The sequence below is a fragment of the Tetranychus urticae genome, chromosome 1 (genome assembly GCF_039701765.1).
Source record: "Tetranychus urticae isolate SD_2017Ah chromosome 1, NJAU_TeUrti_SD_1.0, whole genome shotgun sequence".
Classification (NCBI taxonomy): domain Eukaryota; kingdom Metazoa; phylum Arthropoda; class Arachnida; order Trombidiformes; family Tetranychidae; genus Tetranychus; species Tetranychus urticae.
The window spans coordinates 20,179,806-20,193,358 of NC_142958.1; the positions used below are offsets into that span (position 1 = coordinate 20,179,806).

Genomic DNA, 13,553 nt, shown 5'->3' on the forward strand with positions numbered 1-13,553 from the left:
CTGATCCAGAGTCAAGTCTTTTTCAATCTTCAAAGATAGACCTTGTCTTTGCATCTAAAAGATAACAAAACGGACTTAACAGTTTGTGCTTCACAAATCACAAAGACACATTCTTCTCATGCGTATCCTCAACATCGAATAGCTAGGTCAATCGGTGATCTTAATATGATCAGCTTTCTTTAAAAATCTTCCCTCTTAGGCAACTAGGAGAACGCTCGTAGATCATGTGAAACTTCATCGCATCATTAACTGAGAGAAAAGTCGATAGTTTCTTGGAAAGTTGAAAGTCTAGAAAGTTGAACCAAACAGTAATGACTCGATTTTTGAGATTTCAATGGTAATCCTGCTTTTCTCACTTAGTAAAGTAACCTTTGGTTAAGATCTTGAACTATCATATAAAATTGATATTGTGCGTGCTGTGAATGTTAACCATAAACAATGAGTTTCAAATTAAATAAATAAAGGTTGATTAACTATTAATCATTTGATTCACTTACAAACGTTTTAGTTTATGCAACATTAAAAAATCATTTAACACAAGTTTTAAAACGTTTTGAGATTTTGTTTAAATGATAAAAAATGAAACAAAATGAATGAATTTTTGGAAATACAACTCTTGATGAATTTGAGTGCTTAATGAATGCTAATTTTCATGGAATAAGTTATTACAATGAGAATCAATAAATAAATCAATAAATTATTATAAGAATATGACATTAAAAGATAGTATTTCCAGAAAATGATTCAATGAATTTAAACAGGTCCATGGAACCGAATCGAAAAAGATCTTCCAAAGAATGAATAATCCAAAATTGGGTGCTCGACAGGGAAACAAGCGTTCAGTATCACATTGACGTTGACAATCGGTTAATGAAAATGCATGAGTTACTCTATCAATGTTACCAGAAAATGTATCTGTGAAGTCTTTGTATTGGCAGCTTGATGGTTCTGTGTTTACAATTATTTCAATAAAAGGTCAAGTTAATCAACAGTTGATACTTGGTTAATCAATTTAACAAACTTAAATGGTTTACCTTTAACACAATGATTTTCAAGATAATCAATCTCTTCGGATGTTGCTTTAAAGGCACTTGGACGGGATCTTTGAGTTTCCTTAAATAATTTACAGATTTTCCGAGAATAATCAAAGGTTGCTGATCGACAGACAAAAGTAGATTCAGCTAAACAATGATCTTGACAATCTGATCGTAAATCAACATTATGTATCTCACGGTCAGGTAAATCAGTTAATTGATAACCAATGATGCGTTCAAAAGACCAAAGACGTCCACAAGGTTTTGCTAATTAACAGTAAATATTAAACAGTAAAAAAGTTAAACAAAAATTAAAAGCAAATCTTTTTCATTAAATTGGTAAAACAGAAACCATTTCAATAGTGCATTCAATGATTAAATATCCATTTCATTTTCCCACAAACATGTTAGACTCTGCTTATATAACAATTTGTAATGATCGATTGATGTACTTTCAAATTGTTAATACAAATTGGATCAACAATACAAAGATTTACACTGACAATAGTCAAATGGTTTGAGTGTTTCAATGGTTAGTTTACTTACAGTTTGAACAGATTTTTAAAGAAAGCAAAATTTGGATTCTTGAAGGATCATTGTAATAGCCCATTCAAAGGAAAGATCAAGGGATGGAAAGTACATTGTAACGCTTTCAAAGGATCGTTTAAATATAAACTTTGAAACAATCAGATATTCAACTGGTTCATAAGTATGAAAAGCTCAACCATTTAACATAATTGTTTTTAAATCCAATTATTAGTTGAGTCTGTCATCAACTAATCACTAACTATCACTTTATTATAATTTATAAATAAACACTGGAAAATTGATAATAATTACCATCTGACTTGACCTCAACATAAATCAATTGGGAAAACAGGATTTGTAACTTAAACCCAATCCTGAAAAGACATTCAACTAATTTGATGGCATTTTAATTGCTAATGTTATATTGGAGTGAAATAATGAAATAAATTAATTGACCATTCATTTCAATGTATAAAATTGTTTCTGATAAAGCAATCAAATACTGGGAATATTATGAACGAGCAAAAACACATTTTTTACTCAATTTTCCCCTCTATTATTATATTGATTGTCATGTCATTTTGAAACTAAATGCAAACAAATCAATTGTCGAAGTCGAAGTTGACATTCCTCGAAAAGATGAACACTTGAAATGACTATTAAAGTAGTGTAGTTACTACAATAATCCAATAAATCAATACAAAGTGAAATATCAGACAAAAAAAGGTTAAAACAAAAGTGAAGGTAAACTGAAGTTAAGGCAATGTTACTATTTTCACGCAATAAAATTGATAAATAGCACATTCGCTGTGTATTTCATTGTCACAAATATTAATTTAATCACAATATTTAAACTGTATACTTATCACATTATTGTGTTGAGAATTAAAAATCAAAATTAAACAGTAAATTGACACTTATAATTACAGTAGCAATACTGTGATTATAAAAATCTAAACAGAGTCACTTGTAAAGTATTAATAATAGAGAGACAAAATCAGGGAATGACGAGGAAGGAGAAAAAAAAGGATGAATAAAGTGATGATGAAGAGGAGAGGAGGACGATGATGATATGGACGATAAAAGATGATAATAGGAAGGTAAATTAATGGGCGGACTGTTGAGCTTTTAAATTTTTGTGTTCATTAAACAACGACAATTTGAGTCTAACAATGGTCATGTATTACTGTGGTTAAAAGCGTTCACTCGACTCTTCACATCCATTCAACAGGAAGGTAAATAATTTTTCGGGTGGAGATTTTATTATATTATTATTATCATTTTGTATTAATTGTTAGTCAACATTTACTAGCATTTTGTTGGTTATTTATCATGATTGTCAGTTTCAATCTATTAAACACAGAAGTATCATTGATTGTTATTTTTTGTTCAATCTTGAATTCATTTCTCAACATTTTAGTTTCAATCTAATTGCGTTGATCCATCCTCAACTTTAAAGCATTTTGATCACGAAGAAAGTGAAAGTTTAGCAATTTATATTTTTAAATTGCTCTTTTAAGGTGTTTTACCATGAATCAACCAAATGTTTGATCCAATGTGATGCTTAGTTTGCTTTCAACCATTCATCAAATATGAAGCATTAAAGATTAACTAACAACTTGTTTGCAATATTCAATAACAAAGTCATTCCCTCTGTAAAGGTGCAATGGTCAGGGTCAGTTAACAAAAAAAGGGTCAGATTTAAGTCAATTTCTAGGTGTTACATTTCGAGCATATTGAGTTGCTAGAGATAAGGAAAAAATTCAATAGAAAGCCTAAAAAAATAAAGTTTAATCTTAATGGCCCTTTCATTTACTTTTAAAGGGCAACTATGGCAAAATGTCCGTTTTTTAACTCAACCCTAACCACTAATGTACATCATTATCAAGATCAAGCCTTGTTATGGATTCATGTTTTGTTTCATTTGTTTTTCAATTTACAATAAAATGTTCAATAGCAAGTTGTTCAATAAGTTAAACTTGATCAATTAACTTATTCATTGGTAAAGACAACTTTTGAGGTTGGCTTTACTTTGGCACATTTAGCTGAGCAATCAAGCGTTTTAGCATCTTAACAATTGACAAAAGGTTGTTTTTACTCGTCATAATCGTCATCTTTAACGAAGTGTTTTAAGCAAAGCAAGAAAAACAAGAGATGATGATGATGATGATGGAGTAGAGAGTAGAGCAAAAAGCCTGTGAAGATTAAATGATGAATTTGAAAGTAACATGTATTTATTAGTACAGAGCTTTCTCTTTATCTCTCTCTTTCTCTTTCTCTTTCATCATCCTTGTCATCCTCATCTTGAGCTACACTTGAATTGGTTATACCCTTAGGCGGTAATTAGGCCTCATAATCAGCAGGTTTGAAGGTAAACGCAAGGAGGACTGCACCCAGGTAAGATGAATTATCCTCAACATTAAACCAAAGTCTAGTCAACAATAATCTCACCCTCTTATCTCTCCCTCTCTCCCTCTCTTCCTCATCATATCATCTCTTTTTGCTTGTGGTTTTTGCTTACAGCCAAACAGAAGAGAGCAAAAACAAGTCAAAAATGGCGAGAAAAAGAAGCGAAAGTTTTGTAGAAAAAAAAGAGAAGAAGAAGAGAAAAGATGAAAAGGTTCGCTCTGATGGGAAAAGATTGACCAAAGATCACAAGAGTACCAAGCCAATTGATCTGTGTTGGTTCGGTCAATGTAAGGTGACTGGATGAATAAAAGGAGTTTAAAGGAGAGGATCAAAATAATCAAATAAAGTCGCATTGTATCAACAATAACATCATCAATGCTAACCAATGTTGGGGTTGAAAAGATGATGTGAGCAACAAAGTTAAAGGTAAACAAAATGCCTGTTTATTAATACAGTCACAGTCAGTAATGGAAGCCAAAACAGGGAAAAATATTTTTTTACCTTATTTTTTTTGCTTCTCTTGCTTACCAAACTTACAAACCACCCAATGTTTGTATTTGGATCCATTTTCAAGCTCTCTTTCAACCTACAAAAATATCACTTTAAATGCCTTATAATAGCATTATAATATTGGTTCCTCCTCATTCAAAGTAAATTGAGATGATGAACAGAGCGAGAAGAAGAAAAAGAAGAGAAAAAAAATCTTCTTTCAAACTTGAGTTGCACAAAAACCATCTTTACATCACTAAATTTTCATCGTCTAATGGCAGCCTTCAAGAAAAACCTCAACCTAACAATCACACTTTCATCCCATCAAAACAACCATTTAGTCAGACCTTTTTACACGTTCAATGATTTTCATTTTCATTCCAATTTTCAAGTTAAAAATTAAACTTGCAACTTCATCACCATAACCATCATGATAACCATCATGTCAAGCAACTTCATTACCACCTTCATAACCATCATCATCATTATTTCTTGATAATCTACAGCATATTTGATAGGCTATAAGACATGAAAGATTAAACCTAAGAAGTCACTCTTGTCGCATTAAAGTAATGCATAGAAGAGCCTTTTTTTCAGACTCAAAATCTTGCATCTCTAATACTTGATTTTTGATTCCTATTTTAACCATCTTCATCCGATTATCTGATTCATCAATCTATTTTGATACTCTCAGAGTAAATAACTGTTCATTTACATAAGCTAATATGATAACCATACATTGTAGTAACCATTGAATAACCATTCAATTGGATCAACATCAATATCAATAAAAATTGATGCATTTGTTACGTTTATAAGACTCTTGCACATTTTCAACTTTTGCTGGTTTATTTTTACACTTTTGTATTGTAATTGAATAGGCAAGTAAAAAATATATTTTTTATCTTGTACATAACAATAGCATTGACTGTATGTGAACATGTCAATATGGTAAATGATTGAATATATTAACACAATGATATTACAGTAAGGTTTACCTCAACAACAAGAGCAACAAAAATGGCAACCATTATTAGTGTGAAAAGGCTATGGAGTATAAATTGGGCAAAATTTTCATTGCCATTCAATAATTTCTTACCTTTCAAAGCAAACCCTTAAAAAGCTTGAGACCAAAAGAAGACGAAAGAGATACTAACAAATATTATGGATGATGAGGAAGACAAGAAATGGTGCAAAAAGAAGGTTAAAAAAGACTGAAAATTTGCAAAACCATTGAACGTAAAAAGTTGTATGTTTTTTTGAACAGCGAAAGTAAAATTTCCAAATGAATGTAACTCAACATGATATCTACTCTTGTTATGTATTATCATGCTTCTTTAGGTTTTTATGTTGCTGTTTTGCTTTGCCACTTTTATCATCATCATCATCATCATTTTACTCCGAATCTTGAGCTTTTTTTTCTCGAGCTTCTTGGTATAACTGGAAAAACAAGTTTCCATCTTCTTCTAATATTTCATTTTACGAAGGTAAAGAGAGAAAGAAAATCTTCTTTTCTTTTTTTTCTTCTTCTTGCTTTCTTTTTCTTCCTTTGCAATCAATTTAAACAATTTTTCAACACTCTTCAACAGAGAGATGATGTTGATGAAGATGATGAGAAGAAGAAGGTTGAATGTTTGCTAAATAAATAAATATTTAGCTAGTTTTGTTTCTGTAAAGAAAAGGTTTATCAAGAAATTTTTTCTTCTTTTCGCCGTAACAATGTGAATTTTCATGGAATCTCTATGTAATTGGAGTGATAATCAATCGATTTTCAGTCTTCATCTTCTTCATTCTTGAGCTTCATTCTGATCTTCATGTCTTTTTAACCGAAGTGTAATAAACTTGTAATAACTTCTTTCTTTCTTTTTATTATTATCAAGGGAACAACAAAAATGAAAACATTTTCACTATTTTATGTCAGATATTAGACTGAAGGTAACAAATCAGAGTCTATGAAAGTTACTGATTAGATGATGATTATGATGAGAAGCAAGGTAAGGATGGAAATAAAGGTTTGTACTTTTTGACAAATAAAATAGCCTCTAAGCTCGCCTTCAGGTAAAATCCCAATAGATTTTAATGAACCAAAAAACTGTCCGTATTTCAGTTTTCATCAGCAATCCACTCTGTTAAGCCATAAAAGATCAACTCATCAACCTGACAGAGCGACTCTCTTCCCATCAAAAAAGAGGCTCAATGAGGTTATTTTACGTGAAAACCTTTTCTCCATTTTCACACTTTTCACAATTTTAATCAATACTTTAACCTTCATTATTTTACAATTAACATTTACAAAAAAAAGGACAATTGTTTATTGATTTTAGTGACATTTTAGACCATTCTTGTAGATGAAAAATAGCTTAATTGAAATGATCAAATGATTAAATAAAAAAAGGTAATTAAGTGAGTAAAAAGCGCAATGTAAAAGAAACAAGAAAAATGTAAAACCTGAATAAACAGTGAACAAAACAAAAGCAAGTTTACCACATTTCTGGTTTACATTAGACTTTCTTTGGACTGTTAATGAAAATAAAAACATATTATTATTTATCATTATTATTACCTTTTTATTATCATAATCATCAAAAATTATCATTAACATTATTATTATTTAGATAGTGTAAAAGGTTAAAGAGCACACGAGGCTTAAAGGTTATAACATGTTGAGATGAGCCAAATAGTGCTAATTGCTATTCACGGTTCAATGTAATCCTATCAAGGTAAGGGTAGAGTCAACGAGAAGAAGGCAAAGAAAACACAAACACACTAATTAAACAGGTAAACGTAACACTGTGAATAAGAGGAAAAAGAAAGAAGAAGATGATGAGCATAATGAGAAGGATGATAAAAGATAAGGATGAGGATGAAAAGGAAGAGAGAGAAGAAGAAGAAGAAGATAAAAGATACAAAACTTGAAAGTAAGTATTTTGTTCATTTCACAGCATGCTTATTACATTTGTTACTGGAAAAGGTAAAGTTATGGCCCACTCCAGGTATATTCACAAGAACCCAACAGAGCCAAAGGAAAGGGCCATCATCATATTTTCTCGTTTTCTTACCTTTTCTTCATCTTCTTCTCAACTCTTTTCACTCTTTGTCAAAGTTTTTTTCACAAAATTTTGAGAGAAAAAAAAGATTTCCACAAAATTCCATGACAATTCAATGGTAAATGTAATTTTGATTAAAAAGTGATTCGTTTTTGTTTTAACAGTTTTCTCAATCAATACAAAAATTGCATGTTCTTAGGTTTGTTTTTTTTCTCTTCTTCTTCACCAGCTTTTCTTGTATCAAGAAAAAAGAGAAAAAATGATTCTATTTATTAGATTATTGCCTGAAGCAGATGATATTAATCACTCAATATCAACGCAATTTTCATGATTGATGTGCTTAAAATTGAAGCTACCAACTTTATCCATTAACAGAGGGAAATGTATAAGAAACAGAAAGTTGCTAAAACACAAAAACTCATAACCAAACAGATATTACCAGCAAATAAACAAAGGAAAGGCATTAACAATGATTACTTTTAAACTTTCATTTATTGATAATTAACATGATAATGATAAAATTTTCACCATTTAAACAATCAAATGTAATTGTTAATTACAATTAAAAGAGCGTTTGTTGAAACAGTTGACTGGTAAAGTTGAATGGCAAGATTAAATGACAAAATTGAAAAAGCTTTTCCTATTGAACCAAAAAAACTACAAATAGTCAGAAGGAAAACCAGATTGGCCGTAAAACGTTAAACCTTCAACCTAACAGAGTCGCTCTCTTCCCATCAAAGTTAACACTTGTTAAGGTCGTTTTGCATGTTGATTGATCTTCATTTTCATTTCCATTTTTAAGGTTCATTTTCATCTTCTCAGTCCTTATCTTCATGGAGAGGAAAAAAATCTATCAAAACTACATGTAAAATGTAATAATTGAAGATTGAAAGTTGCTTTACTAGTTTACAGTTGAACAAAAACTCTCATTTTCACCATCTTTTCTCTTCTTTTTCATCTTTTTCTTTCTTCTTCTTCATCATGATTCGTGCTTGAACAAACATCAATCATATCACCGATAGGGCATCTTATGACCTGATGATATTAAATTACACTTTCAAGTCTCACTTCACATGGTCACAACACTGAAATGAAACTCATAAAGAATCCATGAAAAGATTTCATTGACACAATTCAAACTTCATGCTAATTCTCATTTTTTATTCAGCTTTTTTTGCTTCTCTTTACATCTTTATCATATTGATTGAATTTGAGTTTAAGTGATAATACAGTTTTAATGTGTTCCTTGAATATTGAATAGTTTTATCAATACATTTTCTCATATTTTATTGATGATACATGATAATTGTAAAATGCATGTAACGAGAAAACTTGTTTTTCATTTTGTCTTCTTTTATTCCAATATTTATTCAGTCAATGTTTTGATCAATATCTTTTGTCAATCAAAACTGTTAGCTTTATTATTCAATGAAAAGGTCAGTTTAGTTTAAATTTTCAATTCAACTTCAAATAAAAATTTATTTATCAATTAATATGGAAAAATTGAAATGCGCGCTTTTTGTGCAACAATTTTTACAAAATTACTTCCCCCTATTTTTAATCATATGTTAAGTGTATTTTTTGGTTTGAAAAGGTTTACTTTTTTGCTAATCCTGACTATTAATAAACATTTTTAATTAATATCATAATCAATTCATATCAATTTAGATTAATAATTGTTGCCGGACCGACCCCAACTATTCATGGTAAGTGTTTAATGGTTCAATGTTTTAAATATATGTTTCAATTATGTAAAAAATTAATTTATGTTTTATGTGTCACATTATTTAGGTTTAACAAAAGATGCCAAAAGGTGTTGGTTTTGAAAGCCGCTGGTTAAGTTGACTTGATATGGCAATTGAGATTAATGGAAAAGATTGATTTTGATTTAATCGTGGATGGGTACACTCTGATTTGATTAATCAATGGATTTTACATTCATCGGAAAAGATGCCCGAGATGATGGAGAGAATAAGAAGGATGAAGGAAAAAGACGGAGAAGCCGGTTTTTTTCTCTTTTTTCTTTTGCCATCTTCTTTACTACTTTTTTATCTTCATCAGTTACCTTTTTCTACCTGATAACTTGACATTGAAGTGGTTTTAACATGAAAATGATATTTTTTTCACGTCTTACTGGTACTCATTCACCTTTCTGAGCAAGGCAAACATGCAACTCAACCATGACAACATCTACAGCATCCAAACTCAAGCCAAAAGAATAGTCAATATTTATTTATTTTGCTTAAGAAGCAAACGTCTTACGATGGTTAAAAACAACATCAACATAATCAACAACAACAAAAACATCATCAACTAAACCTCAGCTCAAGCAACAGCAACAGCGAAACAAAAAAAGCAAAATTGATTTAACAGCAAAAGTACAAACTCAAAATTGCTGTTCAATCTTACTGCGGACTAAACCAGAATTTGTTGGGTTCACATTTTTTTCCCAAATCTCCCAAACGTTTAAAGGATACTTTATTTTTGTTGACAAATAATCTAACTAGCTGATTAACTTTCACTGTCAGTATTTTGAAAAATGCTTACTTTTCATAATTAATATTGATGAGAAGTGATATTGAGAGTGGAAGTGAAAAAAACGAAAGAGAAGCTTAAAATTTACATTTAACTCTCAATTCCAAGCTACATTTTCAACCATTGAGACCAAAATTTCAATCAACAACCAAGACTCTTCCATAACCATTCGACAAAATCTGGTAATCCTTTTTTTCTTGTCCATCAAAGCACACCTAATTGATTTAAACTTTCATTACAATTGTAAATCCAGGTTAAGGAATCCAAATTTTCAAAGTCGCAGTTATGGTTTCACCAATTAGCTATTCATTAATGTTAATTAAATGTTTATTGGCAATTTTCACGATACAATCTCATACGGCAGGATCTTAAAGGAAAGCCAATGAAGTTTTGCTCCTCATTTTTGTGATGAACATCAGTCAATCAATGGAAAAAAATGAAGTGAAGATGAGAAAAATTGATAAGTTGATCGTTAAATCTCACCATCATCATCTTTACCAGACTAACCTTTATCTTCATCTTGAAGTTAACAATTTTTTTATCACCATATTACTAAGGAAAGATGAAACAACAAGTTGAAATAATCATCATGATTACAAGATGGATTGTCCAATGACCTTACCAGATAGATAATCAACTTGAATCAATCAATAAGTTTAGTCATGGAAAACAGTAACAACAATCAATGGTTGGGCCAACAACAACATTGTAACAGTTTATTATGTCGTCCACAAGAGTTGATTTGTGAGTAAACCAAAGCTTGGGCAGGTTCAATGGAAGTTGATCAATGAGCAAAACCAAAAAAAACCTTAAACTCTCTCATACATTTAAGCATCATCACCAATTTTTTTTCTTGGTTTTACCTTTATCGCTTAAAGGTGTAACTGGGTGGGCCTAGGAGGATAAAGTCACAAGGAAAAAGAAAGAATAAACTTCTTTTATTAAAATTATTGTAAACATCGTCTAATCATTTGATGATAAGTTGCATGTAACAGCCAAAGAAAAGGTGATTTTAAGAGCTTCTTCATTTTTACACAATTTTCATCATTCACTGCCTTGACATTTCCACCATCATCATCACCATCTTCACCATTTTCATCGTGTTCATCTTGCTTCTCATTCCATCTCTCCTCTTGCCTTTGTTGCTGATTCTCATCTCTTCTCCATCTTCATTTCTTTTTCATCTCTTTTCATTCCCTTTACTATTTATCTTCTCTTTTATCCACTTTCACAATCATTAGTAACTTGTTTTCCCATTCTCATCCTAATCATCCTTGCTCCTTTTACTCCTCACCGTAATAAGTCATCACCATCATCACCCTCCTCATCAGCAACGGCAACATCTCTGGTAACAACTACAAAAGAGACAGCAAAAAGTCTAAACCCAAAAAGCAAACCAACAAAAAAGATGCCCAAACAAAACGATTAAACCTAATCACTTTTAATCAATCTAATCACTCATTTTCAAAGTGTTAATCTTAAACATAACATTCATGTGCAACATAATCATATGTTTGGTTAATCAAATGAAAGAGAAACAAAAAAAAATGATATTTGTTTGTCTAATGAACAAAACACAAAAATGTTATCACTATCAACATTTTATATAACATTCAACCTTTGTTACTGAGAAAAGAGGCAAAGAAGAAAAAAAACTATCGATAAAGTGTTTACCTTTCAATCAACCTCAATAACCATTTAGTTGATTCATCATCACCATCATCAAAATCATCAACATTATTCTCTTTATCTTCTTTCCAGTTTCATCTTGTCTGATCTTTTCACTTGAACCAGCTACTTTTACTCATCTTTTTCTCATTTCTTATTCTGATGTTCAACTAAAATCGATCTTCTCTTCCTTTTCTCCCTCCCATCATCATCATCTTCACGGCTACGTGCTCAAGGGTAAAGCTAAGGTTTTTTTCAGTCAAATTCACTCTCACTTCATCTTGTCTTTCTCCTCTTTATCATCTTCCTCTTCCAGTTTCACAAACATCTCAAGATAATCGATTGGACTCTCTTCTCTGTCTTTCTCTTCTCTTTCCTTCTTTCTCTTGAATCATGTGATCTTTGTCAATGTCTTCTTCATCATCATTCAAATGGTTCCAATGAAAAACAAAATACAAAGAAAAAACTAAAGACAAAAATCTTGATTCTTAAACCTAAAGTACTGAGGCGAGCTCAATTTATTGACAATAAAAAAAGTGACATCTTAAGCAGTCTTAACGTTTGTCCAGGCACAAGTACTTAATCTAGATTGATATCAATTAATCTTGGTGAATGTTGATTAAAATTGATAAAAAAAAGTCTCATAACAAAATTACAAATATTTCACTTGAAATGTAACCTTTACATGCAATTTTACCCAAATACTTGGTAAAGAGTTGAATCAAAAGACTGGACAAGGAATGTTGAACCAAAACACTTTTTACTCATTTCTATTGAATTTACAATTTACTGTTCAATCGAGCTGAAAATTGACTGAACAGAATCTCTTTATCCTTCAGAAATGTTGAAATTATCAAATGCAAGATAAACCTGAAAAATGATATTTGTTTCATTGTTTTCCCATTTTGTTTTGATAATGGTTTTAATTTGAAAACAGCCAATTGATTATGTTTTATAATGATAATCATTACAATCCAATGGGAATTATGTTTAAGATGAACATGATAAAAGTAAATGAATAATTGTGGCTTTCATCAGATTATTACAAGATAATGATAAAGAAAGAAATTATTGCATCAATTTAACATATTACAAGCTCATTTTTTTACTCCTCAAGTATATGATTTTATATTAACAACAATAATAATGGAGTAACAATGATAACAATCATTTTGTTACCTTCTGACCAGGTTAGTCTTGTAATATAATGAAGAGGGAAGATGAGAAGAAAAGAAAGAGAAGATGAGAGAAAGAAGAAGAGAAGAGAAGAGGAAAAAAATTTTGAGTCAAGAAAAAAAAGTAGGACCCATCAACAACAAACAAGGTAACAACATTCATATTGATTCATCAAATGTCCTTGGAAGACTTTTTCCCCTTCGATTCATTTCTTGCCTTCTTTTTCCCTGTCATCATCATCATCATCATCATCATCTTGGTCTCCTTGTGTCTGTCAATTGGACCCAAAAAAGAGAGTCTCTAGTTACTTTTTTTCATCATTTTCTTGCTTCTCTAACCATTGAAAGCTAGTTGAACAAAATGGCTTTAGCTCACTGTTTCCCTGTAAACTAGAGCCCGAACCAGACCAGGTCAGGTCAGGTCACATCGGTATAAGCTACTGTTCTTTGTTATTAATCTCTTTTTCTCTTCTCTTTCTACTTTTCCCTCTTCAAGCCTTTTCTTCTTCTTCTTCTTTCATCATCTTGTTCCTTGCCGTTGCCTTCATCTTGTATTTTCAACACAAAAAACAACATTTTGGACCCATTTTTAAAACTACTTTTTGCAAGGAGAAAAAAACAAGAGCAAAGAAGACATTTTTTCTCTCTCTTTCTCTTGTTTAAAGGTT

At 30.7% G+C, this 13,553-nt stretch overlaps 1 protein-coding gene and 1 long non-coding RNA gene across 3 annotated transcripts; one reads left to right on the plus strand and one right to left on the minus strand.

Annotated features, from left to right (window-relative positions):
* Positions 1-619: 619 nt before the first annotated feature.
* On the minus strand, positions 620-5,759 carry LOC107371907 (uncharacterized). The gene is made up of 3 exons (XM_015940056.3): positions 1,581-5,759; positions 1,035-1,301; positions 620-948 (listed from the first exon to the last, which is right to left on the minus strand). Exons 1-3 carry the CDS (start codon positions 1,642-1,644, stop codon positions 701-703), a joined length of 579 nt encoding a protein of 192 aa, XP_015795542.2. The 5' UTR covers positions 1,645-5,759; the 3' UTR covers positions 620-700.
* Positions 5,760-9,072: 3,313 nt separating this feature from the next.
* Positions 9,073-12,258, plus strand: LOC107359338 (uncharacterized). 2 transcript variants are annotated; one of them, XR_016201069.1, is made up of 4 exons: positions 9,073-9,213; positions 9,299-10,224; positions 10,296-11,048; positions 12,027-12,258. It is a non-coding gene; the product is annotated as an uncharacterized LOC107359338 (long non-coding RNA). The 2 variants fall into 2 exon arrangements; XR_016201068.1 differs by lacking the exon at positions 12,027-12,258 and having other exon boundaries at positions 10,296-11,496.
* Positions 12,259-13,553: the final 1,295 nt, after the last annotated feature.

Bases quoted from the DNA above. Each gene is read 5' to 3' on its own strand.
- LOC107371907 (XM_015940056.3), bottom strand. From the start codon at position 1,644: ATGGGCTATTACAATGATCCTTCAAGAATCCAAATTTTGCTTTCTTTA. The intron at 1,302-1,580 runs GTAAGTAAACTA...ACTGTTAATTAG, and splicing joins TTTAAAAATCTGTTCAAACT to CAAAACCTTGTGGACGTCTT. The intron at 949-1,034 runs GTAAACCATTTA...TTGTAAACACAG, and splicing joins TGAAAATCATTGTGTTAAAG to AACCATCAAGCTGCCAATAC.